Here is a 13,696-nt window from a genome sequence, read left to right as displayed (position 1 = left end):
ATGTTTTCCATGTTTGAACATTCAAAATCATTATTTAGCTATCCAAAGTAGTTGGACCATCTTTTGATACTTGTTTCATAAAGAAGAGTTTTGTAGTAACTGATTGAAAATGAGTCTGTGGGAAGTAAGAGCATTTAAGCAAACTTCTACCTTCCGCATATTGCATTTGAGAAATTTAAATTTTTGGCATTTAGAAGAATGGAACTGAAATCTACCAGTCACCTGTCCATCAATCTCTGCCTCTGAAAGCCTCTGTTTTACTAGCTTTAAATGGAGTCCTATATTTCAAGATAAATTGAAACCAAACCAAACCCAGTAACCTTGGTTTTGTCTCAATTATATTCAAGTGGCTAAAGGATTGTGAGCATGGCTGAAAGAAACTCATTTTGGGATGGGCAGCAATATATTTTCAATTTTATTTTGAGAAATTAGATTCATAAAGTTTAGAGAATAATGTAAGATATACCCATGTACCCACCCCCAACCTTGATAGTTGCTGTCATACTTGTGCAAGGGTTTCTTTTACATATTTTATGGTTTATTGTACTTTAATTTCTTTTTTATTGGAGAAGTTTTCCTAGGGTTAGTAGGGAAATAACATGAAGATAAAGTTAGAGCCAACTTCTGTCTAAGTGTGCTGGGGAAGAAAAGACACATTAAAAGACTGAATTTATGTTTCTTTTAGAGACCTGCACCCTGACCTGAAGGGACAGCTGAAAGAACTCAGAAAGCATCTTGTGGAGAGCACCAATGAAATGGCTCCTTTAAAAGTCTGGCAATTGCAAGGTAATAAACATGTAGAGGAAACACTGGCCTATTTTTTTGGCTTAATTTTGTGGTCTTAAAAAATGAAGAATTTGAATTTAATTATATGTATTGACATGATTCTGAGGGTATCACAGATTTTAAATGTAGTGTGATTAATTATGATTAATCATAGAAGAAAGGGAGATCCTTTCGTAGACAGATAACAAAGAAATATATGCAAACGATGCTAGACCTTTCTCTATGTGACTGTTTCCATAAGCTTGTCATAGTAGAAGCATCTTTGTCTTTGTCAGTATGTACCTATATGTATACCTTTCTTAAACTGTGTATTTATAGAACGTGAAAGACCTGTCCACATAGAGATGTGTGTGTGTGCTTTTCGATCAAGATAACTATTGCTGCTATTCTTTGTGATGTATTGTAAATTCAGAGGAGGGAAACAAATTTGTGCTCAATTTGGCCTGGTCTAAAAGTGTTAGTATGTGCCTTGTGTTTTAAGCAGGTAGATAAAAAACATGCCACAATAAATACTCTAGGGATCTATGCCATGAGTGAAAACTGAAATTAAACCAAGGTCACCCTCTCTAGTAGTTGCATTCTAAGACATCCCTAATTACTAAAGAAGTGGTGGGAAATCACTGTTTTTTCCTTCCTCTTACTGCATTAGATTAATACTTCAAATTATGTTTGACATTGTTGCAGATCTAAGTTTCCAGACTGCTGCCCGAATCCTGGCTGCCCCCATGGAGCTGGCTTTGATGGTTATGAAGGATCTCAGTCAGAATTTCCCTACCAAAGCTAGGTAATACAGAGTAAGGCTTTATGATGTTCTCTTTAGCGTAATACGCGGTCACCTTCATGTTTACATGTAAAATGAGGTAGTGAAAATGCATAGAAATTGAAGTTCTCTATTACTGCCTCCATTTCCATGACTGCAAATAACATTCTGAAGGGAAGGCAAGGCCTTTAGAGACAGCTGTCAGTTATGTTTTGGGCACTGCCACTTGCCAATTGTGTATCCTTTGCAAATCTCACTTTCTTCGGGAGTAAAATGGGAATAACATTACCTACCTTTCAGATTGGATCAGTTAAAGTCAATGTAACTAATCTAATCTAGAGTCTGGCACGCAAGTACTTTTTTCTTCATGAGGGATTTCATAAGCATCTTCTTATTTAATCTTAAGGAAGAAACTGCGAGTTGTAGAGGTTCGAGGACTTTTCATAGTGACAGAATAAGAAATTGAATGCAGGTTTTCTGACAATGTTTTCAATTCTTTAATGTTTACCTGCCTTTTATAAGTTGAACTCATAATTATTTTAAAAGTCAAGTTTTTAGGAAATAATGATTTAAATGGTTGCCAGTCTTTTTCTTGAGTCAGTGAATGAAATGCTTTGACTTCTGATGTAGATGTTTTGTATATAAATTTGATTATTTATTAGTCTTGGAAAATAATTCTTAGATAGGATTTATAAATTATACAGTAAATTCCCATTTAGTCTGGCATGCTACTTGAGAATTACATGGAGAATTTTTACCTCTACCATAAGTGCTTAAATAGGATGAACAGTCTGTTGACTAGTTTATTTAAGATTTAGACTGTGTGCACTAGAGATAACGTATAGGAAAGAGTTTCATATATTAGACTAAGAACTTGGAAGCAACTGCTTCCAAGTTTAAAATGCTACAGTAGCTGCTACTTTGGTGTTATATCTTACAGTAATGAAAAAATATGTACATCTGAGAGAGGAGAAATAGATTTATCTATTATAAATATTGAATATATTCCATTTATTTTATAATTTATTTAACAGTGTTGTTTCACACTTAAATATAGGTAAACCAAAGGGGTTTATATCAAATGTTAAACCATGCATTGATAATGTTTTATTTTCTTAGAGCAATAACAAAAACAGCTGTGAGTTCGGAACTTAGAGCTGAAGTGGAAGAGAATCAGAAGGTAATAATCAGTGGAAAACACTGGCATTTCTGCTTTATATTATGCCTTTAAAGATGGGGATGTTTAAGAATGTTGCTCTCCTTTTACTAAACATGGTGATATTTTTATTTCTGTCATCTTTAAAAATTTTTCTTTTGTATGCTATATGGCGGGGTCACATTTCATTCTTTTTCCATGTGAGTATCCTGTTATTGCAGCACCATTTATTGAATTTTTTGTTTGTTTGTTTTTGTTGATTTCTTTTTTGTTTTCGGAAGTGCATGGGCTGGGAATCAAACCTGGGTCTCCTGCATGACAGGCGAATTCTACCACTGAACTACCCTTGTACCCCTAAATCTTTACTTTTTATCAAAGTTGAATATGAATATAGTTTAAGAGTCCACACTCTAACATGTCACCCCTACTATGTCCCCTGTTCCAGAAGCAAGTGCTTTCAGCTCTTAGCAGATTCAATATTTATCTCCACACTTCTGTTGTGCTTAAATTTATCCTTCATTTTTCAGTTGCAGGCCTTAGTATTGACCCTCTGCCTGGAAGTCAGTGAGGTTTAACTTTCTTTCACCAGTTCCACCCCCAACATCTTACCACTACTTCATATTGGCATTTTTCTCATCTCTCCATCTTCCCAATATATTTATTTTGTGATTTTGGATATAGATTAATATTACATTGTTAATGATATAAAGCTAATGATGTAATGTACCCTGATTACTTTCCTTTCATGTTCAAATTTGTTTTCTCTCAAGTCAGTAATTACCTTATTTTGTTTCATTTGCTTTAGGGTTGGCAGGAATGGTTTTGGTAGGGGTTTGATGAACTCTGATGGGTAGCAGTGTCTGAATGAAGCTTGTGTAAGAGCAGCTTCCACAGTAGTGTTTTGACTCTATTTGAACTCTCTTAGCCACTGATACCTTATTTGCTAAACTTCTAATTCTTCTTTTTATGGTGTTCTCATTTCTCTCTGAATATATCAGTGTTGGATATGTGCATTTTCTTCTCTTGCTTAATCTGTTTCCTCTGAAATTCCCTTTTTGTGTCTCTTACTCTCTTGTTAGGTCATAGGTGTTTCTCAGGTATCTGAGGTGGTCCCTGGCTTGCTGTGTATGTTTAAGAGTGAAGCACTGAAAAGCTGATAGGAAGCTCCAAGAATAAAGGTTTTGACTAGGGAGTTCCAGAATTGCCATTTCCTGGCAAACCCTAGAGGCAGTAGACTTAAATCTCCCTCTGGCTGCCAGAGCCCCCAGGAAAGGATCTTTTCATCTGCCTGTAGAGTGAAGTCTGCATACAGGGCTGTGGAAGACTCCTAGGGAAGAACATTTAGTAGCTTCCGCTCCTTCCCAGTGATTTCACTATGGAATCCCTGCCCTCAGTTTTTTCTTCATTGTTCAGAGTCCATATAGTCTTTCTAGGAAATTTGACACTGATTTTTCTCGAGTGGGTGTGTGGTGGGGGTTGCAGAAGTTATCTGTTTGTGTGAAACCATCAGAAGCTTGGGGACTCTTTTATCTTAAAAAGGCTTGTGATCAGCTCTTGTTTTCAGCCTGATGTTCACCCCTTATCCATGTGTCCCTTGTGTTCCCATTTTCTTTGAGGTGCCACAGGTCAACTTGGGGTTCTTGTCTGCTTTTCCTGCTCTTGGCCGTGTATTAGCTTTCCCAGGACCTCTAAGATGGCTATTATTCATCTGTCTGTTCTCCTCTTTCCAAAATTTGTTGCTGTTTTTCTTTTCTGTTCTCTTTTTCCTTGTGGATTTATAACTTTAAAAAGTCCCCTTAGTAACCTCTTAATGGTGTTTCAGGAAGAGAAGAAAAGAAATGCTTGTGCTCAATGCCCTAATTTCACCCTCGTTTTCCTTAATCTTCTTGTGTAAAATATTAGTTAAATAAATCTGAGGAACAAATGTGCCATATATTTCTCAAATATTTACTAAATTGAAAAAACCTAGTTGAAAATTTTATTTACTCATTCTCAGGAACCATATCAAATATTACCTTAAGTTGTTTCCTCCCTCCATCCAAGATGAAGACAGAACATTTAATTTGTGAAGAGTATATTGTTATTTCCTGGATTCTTAATTTTTTCTAGTAAAAAACAGATGCATAGGGCAGGCCATGGTGGCTCACTGGCAGAGTTCTTGCCTGCTACACAGGAAACCTGAGTTCAATTCCCAGTGCCTGCCTATGTAAAAAAAAAAAAAAGATATGTTAAGTAAGTTCAAAAAAGTGTGCACATCTTAAGTATTTTATGATGAATTTTCACAACATACAGCCATCTGTATTACCAGCATTCTGCCTTAGAAATAGATATGAGCTGTGATTGCCACCTCAGGGATGGTCTTTCCTTAGTCAGAGGGGGCTGTGCATCCAGCCTAGGAGTGGATGTGTGGACATGGTGGTCTTCACTCCCTTGTCACGTATTTCAGTGCTCAGCGGATGCAGCTCTCCATTATTCTCCTAGCTTGCCCCTCACTTAGTCCTGGCAGGCTTTACCGTTGTCTCCTAGGAATTCCTCCACTTTCAGGGATATGAATGTCCTCTTTTCCCTAGGAAACCATTTCCTTATGGCCCTGGGCACTGCACTATATGTCCTACAAGTCCTCAATCCCTTGCCCCAGGCAGCACGACTTGACTGTAGGAGGGCTCAATGAACTTCTACACAAAAGGCAAGTTCTGTGACAGTGAATCCCTCAGGCCACTGTCAGGCAAATTTAGCCAGTTACACATGCTCCCATTTTGTGCGTGTTCCCTCCAGAACCGGGACCAGGGAGCACTAGGAGTCTCCTCCTGGTCTGTACTGAGCTGGTGAGCTGTGAGGGCAGTGTCAGCCAGGGTGCCACCAGAAATTACAGCTTTTAAAATGCTTTCCTTTTTTTTATATATATTTATGTAAATTTTATTGTACAATAAATTTCATAATACAGTTCTTTCTAATAGGCGATTATCTCAACTCTTTCACCTAGGTTTATATCCCTATGTTATATTATCTTTGGGTTTTACCTTCTTTTTTTTCCTCTTAAATAATTTTATTGACAAATTGTCACGTGCATACAGTCCATACATGGTGTATAATCAGTGGCTCACAATATCATCACATAGTTGGGTATTCATCACCATGATCATTTTTTAGAATATTTGCATTACTCCAGGAAAGGAAATAAGAAGAAAAAAGAAAAAAACTCATACATACCATACCTCTTACCCCTACCTCTCATTGACCACTGGTATTTTCATTTAACCAATTTGTTTTACCCCTTATTCCTCCTACTATTTATTTTTTTAATCCATATTTTTTACTTATCTGTCCATACACTAGACAAAAGGAGCATCAGACACAAGGTTTTCACAATTACACAGTCCTATTGTAAAAGCTATATCATTATACAGTCTTCTTCAAGAATCAAGGCTAATGGAACACAGCTGAACAGCTTCAGGTTCTTCCTCCATCCATTCCAATACACCATAAACTAAAAAGGGATATCTATATAATGCATAAGAATAACCTCCAGGATATAATTCTCAACTCTGTTTGAAATCTCTCAGCCACTGAAACTTTATTTTGTCTCATTTCTCTCTTACCGCTTTTGGTCAAGAAGGCTTTCTCAATCCATTGATGTCGGATCCTGATTCATCCCAGGATTTTTTTCCCACGTTGACAGAAAGATTTACGTGCCTAGGTGTCATGTCCCATGTAGCAGGGAGGGCAGTGAGTTCACCTACCGAGCTGGCTTAGAGAGAGAGAGGCCACATGTGAGCAACAAAAGAGATTCTCTGAGGGGTGACTCTTAAGCATAATTATAAGTAGCCTTTGCCTATCCTCTGCAGGAATAAGTTTCATAGGGGCAAACCCCAAGATCGATGGCTCGGCCTATTGATTTCATTGTCCCCACTGCTTGTTAGAATATCAGAAATTCTCCAAATGGGGAAGTTGAGTCTTTCCTCCTTTCTCCCAGTCCCTCAAGGGGACTTTGCAAATACTTCTTTATTCACTGTCCAAATTAACTCTGGAATATATAGGGATATCACACTAACCTGGACAAAACAAAAAGATCTCATGTTGTATTTAAGATACCTTGTAATTATGTTGTTCAACTAAACTGACCATACAAGTTAACTTAGGGAATGCACTATCCAAGATATGAATTTTGCACTAAATAAACATCTCTCACTTTGGTCTCACACAGAAGTTGAAGTTTTAAAATATGGACAATATCATAAGCCAGAAACAAAAAAAACAACAATTTTTGTTGTTTTAGACAAAACAACAAAATGCTTACAATGCTTTAGAAAATGCTTACAAGAAAACAGGGGCCTAGATTGTAAGCTTTTAGAGCAGACGCATTAAGTCCAGAGTGGTGATTATTATTTCTGGATTTTGAGAGGCTGTTTTATATGTATAACCTGATATTTAGAGATAAGAATGAAGCTGAACAGGTTGGGGTTAAAGTAATTCAGGACATAGGGGTAAGGAAGACTCTATATTTTAGAACCACCCATACTCTTTGAGACCAGTGGAATAAAGATTTATTTGATCTGGAACTGAAATTTTCTGCAGCATATAATCTAATTCAACCTATCTGTATAGCTCATTTGAACAAGTGAAGCACACAGAGTACAGAATGATAAAGAGGTCCTTTAATCCTGTATAGATTATTGTAATGCCTGGAAACATCCTAGAGTATATTTAGCCGATAATCAAAACGTATTGGCAAAGTCCCCTGAGGGAGGGGAGAAAGAATGTGAAACTATTAAATCTTACTATCAGGGAATCTCCTGATACTGTGTCAAACTTTAGGAACACCCAAATCAATAGACCATGCCCTCGATGATGAGGTTTTCTCTCATGAAGCTTATGTAGGTAGCATAGAAGCTTAGACTACCTATAGGTATGCCTATGAATTACTTCTGAAGGACCTCTTTTGTTGCTCAGATGAGGCCTCAGTCTCTAAGCCAACCCTACAAGTGAAAACATTGCCCTCTCCACCACATGGGACATGACATCCAGGGGTGAAATTTTCCCTGGGACGTGGAGAGGACTCCCAGGGATGAATCCAGACCTGCCACCATGGAATCAACAATTTCATTCTGACCAAATGTGGGGAAAGAAGTGTAACTAATAAAGTATCAGTGGCAGAGAGAGTTCAGATAGAGTCTAGAGGCTACTCTGGAGGTTGCTGTTATGTAAGCTTTAGGTAGACCTTGCTACCTATCATAACCTGCCAGCCCCCAACCAGGACTATTCCAGCCAATCCTAAAGAATACCTAGGGCAATTTATAAGATTCCACAAGGGCTCCAGGCACTAGAGCAACTTTCCAGAAACCTATAACCTCCAGATAGGTCCTTGGTCCAGATAAGTCCTGAAACCTAGAGGCCCCAGCCTCTCCAGAACATCAGATGGTCCCATCTCCCTATCCCTTATTAGTGATAGAGCCTTCCGATATCAAAAATTTAGAATTGCTGTAGCCCAAACAACCCCAGTGAGAGGTATGGAAAGATCAAAGGTGATGGTGGAATTATGCATAGATGATAGGATTTAACAAATGAATATGGATGCTGAATCATTAATTTGATATCTCTTTTAGTCTCCAGTATTTTAGAGCAGCTAGAAGTAAAAACCTAAAATTGTGAAATTGTAACCCATGTCAAAGTCTGAAATATGTTCTACAACTAATTGTGGTGTTGTGCTTGGAAATTTATAGCTTTTTTGTATATATGTTATTGTTCACAACAGAAAAAAAGGAGAAAAAAGTTGATTGTGATGATAAAGTATTTAAGCCCTCTAGCCTCCTATATTCTGGAGCAGCTAGAACGAAAAATATGAGAGGATTGTATGTATGGTAGTCCATGACAAACTGGGAACTATCCTGTAACCACTTTTTGAAGAGTGCTTTGAAAACTATTGCTTTTTTATTTCTTTGCTTTGTATATATGTTATACTATACAATTTAGAAAGTTAAAAAAAATGCATAATATCATTCTTTATCCTGTATTCTGATATACCTTAGTCCTATCCAGATTAGCTTCCTTCATATCTTTAGTCGAAGTCTGATCCCTTTTTCAACTGTTTAGACAGTTCCTGTATGGGGTACTGCTGAGTAGATACCTACTTGTTTCAGTGAATGCTCTGTTACTACAGTCCTTTTTCTGTTTTCTGGAGCTTTGAGAAAGATGTTTCTGCCAGTTCTGTTTTTTGTTTGACGCAATTTTATTGGGATATATTCACACAGCATACAGTCCATCCAATGTATACATACAATCAATGGTTCACAGTATCATCACATAGTTCTTCACCACATTCAGTATTTTTTAGGTATCACATAGTTGTGTATTCTTCATCATGATCATTTTTAGAACATTTGCATGTCTCCAGAAAAATAAATAAAAAGAAAAAACCCATACTTCTCATACCACTTACCCCTCCCTCTCATTGACAATAGTATGGCAATCTGCCAATTTTTTTTACCCCTTTTTCTCCCCCCCGTTTTATTTAATTATTTTTATTCTATTTTGTTGTTGTTGTTGTTACTCATCTGTCTATACCCTTGAAAGTTGCATTAGCCACAAAGTTTTCACAATCACGTGGTCTCGCTGCAAAAGCTATGTAGTTACAGAATCATCTTCAAGAATCAACACTACAGGAATACAGTTCAACAGTTTCTGGTACTTCCCTCTAGCTACTCAAATGCACCATAAACTAAAAAGGGATAGCTATACAAGGCATAAGAATAACCTCCAGAATAACCTCTTAACTCTGAAATCTGTCAGCCACTGAAACTTTGTCTCATGTTTTTCTTCCCCCTTTTGGTCATGAATGTTTTCTCAGTCCCATGATGCCAGGTCCTGGCTCATCTCTGGGAGTCAGGTCCCAGGTTACCAGGGAGATTTATACCTCTGGGAGTCAGTTCCCACTTAGAGGGGAGGGCGGTGAGTTCAGCTCATGTGTTTTGCCAGTTTTTACTGATAAAAGCTTCTGATGGTGGAAGCCCTGAAGCTATCCACACCACGCTCTTGATCCAGGGTTGGGATTTTGAAGCCCTTTTAGGTTAAATTCCTGCTGCCACAGCCTTGATTTGCATTACAAACAGGGAAGAGTGGCAGAAGTGTAAAAGGCAAGGGTGGTAAGTGTATGCAGCTATTCCCTGGCACAGGTGAGCAGAGTTAAGCTAAATTCCACAGATTCTACTTAACTTGACCACTGGGTAGAAGGTGGGAGGAGTACAGCATGGACCCCAAATAAAGGAGATGACTTCCTTTTCTTTGCTATTAAAGGGTGTTATTCAGTTCCTTTGATCAAGGGGGACTTCTCTTCTTATGTAAACACATATGTCTGTTTCTTTGATGTTAGGGTTAAGGGGAAATATTAGCTTTAGTTACTTGCAGGCAATTTAGGAAAGGAAATACAAAAAGTTAAAATATGTGAATGTGTCACTTGGCAGAAAGAAGCATATCGTTATTTTTAAATTGAAGTTAGATAATATGTATTTATTATTTCCTGATGTAGGTATGCTTTGTTTTTAAAACATGATCCCAGCACTTGGTTTATTTCATTCCCTGACATTGCAGGGCAGAGTTGTACTAAGTCTCACTAGAAGCATGGTAAGAGGGGTTTATTTCATTCAAGAGGCAGTTTATTATAGAAAGTAAATTCTACAAAGCAGCTTTTGGAGCACACAGAAGGAAATCTTAGCCTGGCTTTGGAGTTTCCCATAGTAAATAAGCAGATGTCAAGATTTGTACATATAATACATATAATAACGCCTACAAACACTGAATTTTTTCTGTTAAACATTCTCTTATTGCTCCGTAATAATTTTTTTAAATCTTCCAGTATTTTAAAGGAACTTTAGGATTACAGCCAGGAGATTCAGCTCTATTCATCAACGGACTTCATATTGATTTAGATACGCAAGATATATTCAGGTATGGGTAATATTTTCCATTCTCTGAGCAAGTTTTCTACTGTGTATCTGTTTGTGACACATTAGTATTTTCATTCTTCCTCCTGGCAGTGTGAAGTACAGCTGATGGCGCCCCATACCCCAGTGAGTGTGTATGGGTAGGCTTTTCTTGCTGACGAGCAGGGTGAAACGTTGCCGCTGTCTGTCAAAATGCTGTGTACATTTAAGGGCTGCCTGCTTTTCAGGGATGCCGTTTTAGTGCTGTGGGTTTTTCTTTTAACTATAGAAATGCACTGAAAGCAAGTTCTTTTGCTTTGGGGAAAAGGTGGATTTTATTCAAAGGTGCTGTCTCTGATGTTCAGAAGGCATTCTTCCAACAGATGTCTTTTAAATACCTCTCTTGTTGTTGTTAAAGTGTGGCTCAGGATTAAGATAGCTCTAAGTTGTCTTCATGATTTTTTAGGGTTGGGAGAGTGGGCAGTGAATTCAACTTTTTTCCTTGGAATTAAAATGGGCACAGTTGACACTGATTTTTGTAATATTAAAAACAAAAACTATAGCTAATGTTTCAGAAGAAGTGGTTTCCTGGTAAGATTTCTTTCACATTTATTGTATCTAAGTTTTTACATACAGAGCTAGTGATAAGTTGCTACAATGGATATAGACAGATTAAAGATTGCCCATATCCGTTTTCATTGCTTTTTTTTCTTTCCAGAATATTACAAACCGAGTACTTACTTGTTCATTGTAAACAGATTTAAATAATAGAAATAAGGGAGCTAAAAAAGTAGTTCACCTTTTTTATGTCAGCCCCCTCCTGAACATTTCTATCTCCTTTCCCATCTCATCTCTAAGTTTAGTATGAACTTTCCAGACTTTTCTGTGGTTACTTATGCATGCATCTGTGTAACTTGATATTGATATTGATATTTAAACATGTATTAATGATATGTAATATAATGTGTTTTTGTATTTTTTTAACTTTTTATTTTGAGATAGTTATAGGTTCACATGCAGTTGTAAGAAGTAATACAGAGAGATTATTGTAGTGTTTTTTAAAAACATGCAGTATAAAATAGAGATTTTGGGTTACTTCATTCTCCAATTATGGACATACTTAGAGATAATTTATATACACAATATATATGTTAATAAGTGTAAATAAATATGAACCAAGAAGGAAGTCCTACCTACTTGGTTCTGGATTCTTTGACAATTTGATTTCTGAACTGGTCTGATAGTTGTATTACATTTGAATGGATACATTTTGTTCACACTGGGCACCATAGCATAGGCACAGTTTTGTTTTTTTTATTCATGTGCACAATTTTTAAAGATTTTTCCCACTGACATTTTCCCCCCCAGTTTATTTGATATACTGAGGCATGAAGCGCAGGTCATGGAGGGTCTGCACAGATTGGGAATTGAAGGCCTTTCTTTGCATAACGTTTTGAAGCTGAGTATCCAACCCTCGGAGGCCGACTACGCAGTAGACATCCGGAGTCCTGCCATCTCAGTAAGTGTTCCTGTAGTGGGGTCAAGGGAGCTTTATTATGGTATTTTCAGTGGTCTTTTGTGGGAGGTAAGCTCTTCCTACCAACTCTGTTGTTGCCAAGAAACAAAGATATGCAACTGCTTATGTGGGTCCATGTGTAATAATAAGGAAGGCCCTTACGTGCTTCCAAAGTTGGGTTGTTACATCTTGACTGTACCTCTGGGATTCAGCCAAGCAACTCTTGGGAAAGGATGTTTAATTTGTAGTTTTTCATTTGCATACAGGTTTTGTGTGCTGTTGCTGTGACATTTGTATTTCACTACTAAAAAGATGAAGTTTAGTTAACCTATTTTAATAAGAGTTTGAGAAGGATCTATGTGGAATACCTGCTCTGTGATCTCTCTGACCTTAATCCCCTCAGCTATGAGAATTAGGGTGCCCTCTGGAGATGATGTAGAAATTGTGTACGTGTTAGAAATGAGCACATCATTCACTCCCCAGGCACTCCAGGCTTGTTCACCTGGTTTATGGATTGTGTACTACATTTATCTTAGAGAAATTTTATTGAAAGACGTAATGTAGTGATCATTACTTGACTTCTACTTGGTGATGTAACTTATTTTGAGGAATACTGTTATGTCATTTGTTTTTGGTTTAAAATGTTTTAATTGTGAAGAATAAAGAGATTAACATAATTAACAACCATATGCCTCTCAATTGAAGCCTTCTTTATATCCGTTTCCCATTCTATCCCCTCCTCCCTGCAGGTAATTCCTCTAAAGAAGTTGGTGTGAGTTCTCCCTGTCCTTATTTTATGCTTCTCTTTTGTAATAAAATAAAGCAATGTGTAATACTGTTGTATAAACAATATGTAGTACCGTTTTGTATGTTTTTTTAAAATTTAGATGAATGTACTTTATCCTTGACCATCTTTCATGTAACTTTTTTTTTCAAGACTTTTAGGTTGATACCTTCAGATCTAGTTTAGCACATTGTATTTTATAATATCACATTTTATATATTTTAGAGAAATAATATATATATTCAGAGTTTAAAATATAGAAGTATAGAAAGGTGTATTGTTAAATCTCATCACCCTGCGAGCAAGTTTTTCTTCTCAGAGGCAATGAACAAGTATGGTTAGTGTCTTGTGTATCTTTCCAGAAGTACTGGAGGCATACACGAGTGGAGAAATATATACATACATTCCCACCCTGCCCTTTTCATGCAAGTAGCACATACTGTTTATTATCTACTTCTCTCTGGATAGACATTGGTTTCTGATTTTTTTCTGTTATAAGCAGTGCTAGAATGGCTCTCTTTGTATTTGTTTCCTTGCATGCATGTGTGAGAATTTATGTGTGGTAGAACATAGAACTGGAGTAGTTGGTGGTAGGTTTCAGTCTCAAAAGTGATTGTTCTAGACGCCAACATTTGGGTGGGTTCCCGTTGCTCTGTGTCTTTGCTCATGCTTGGATATTGACAAACTTTTAAAATTTTTGTCAGTTCACCCACATTAATTTGCATTTTGTTTTAGTTCTTATTTCCTAAATTACTAGTGAGGGTGTACATCCTCAGGT

General features: G+C 37.0%; 1 protein-coding gene across 2 annotated transcripts in view; it reads left to right on the top strand.

The window, feature by feature from the left end:
- Positions 1 to 13,696, top strand: part of UGGT1 (UDP-glucose glycoprotein glucosyltransferase 1) — a 119,815-nt gene that overhangs the window by 42,352 nt on the left and 63,767 nt on the right. For both annotated transcript variants that reach the window (XM_077153430.1, XM_077153429.1), the window contains exons 9-13: positions 686 to 786; positions 1,471 to 1,570; positions 2,666 to 2,726; positions 10,552 to 10,643; positions 11,987 to 12,137. In XM_077153430.1, the coding sequence (XP_077009545.1) occupies positions 686 to 786; positions 1,471 to 1,570; positions 2,666 to 2,726; positions 10,552 to 10,643; positions 11,987 to 12,137 (505 nt within the window). The remainder of the gene's footprint in view (positions 1 to 685; positions 787 to 1,470; positions 1,571 to 2,665; positions 2,727 to 10,551; positions 10,644 to 11,986; positions 12,138 to 13,696) is intronic.

The sequence above is a fragment of the Tamandua tetradactyla genome, chromosome 3 (assembly GCF_023851605.1).
Source record: "Tamandua tetradactyla isolate mTamTet1 chromosome 3, mTamTet1.pri, whole genome shotgun sequence".
Lineage (NCBI taxonomy): Eukaryota > Metazoa > Chordata > Mammalia > Pilosa > Myrmecophagidae > Tamandua > Tamandua tetradactyla.
The sequence above is the reverse complement of the archived record's forward strand: the minus strand, read 5'-3'. Positions and strand labels throughout refer to the sequence as shown.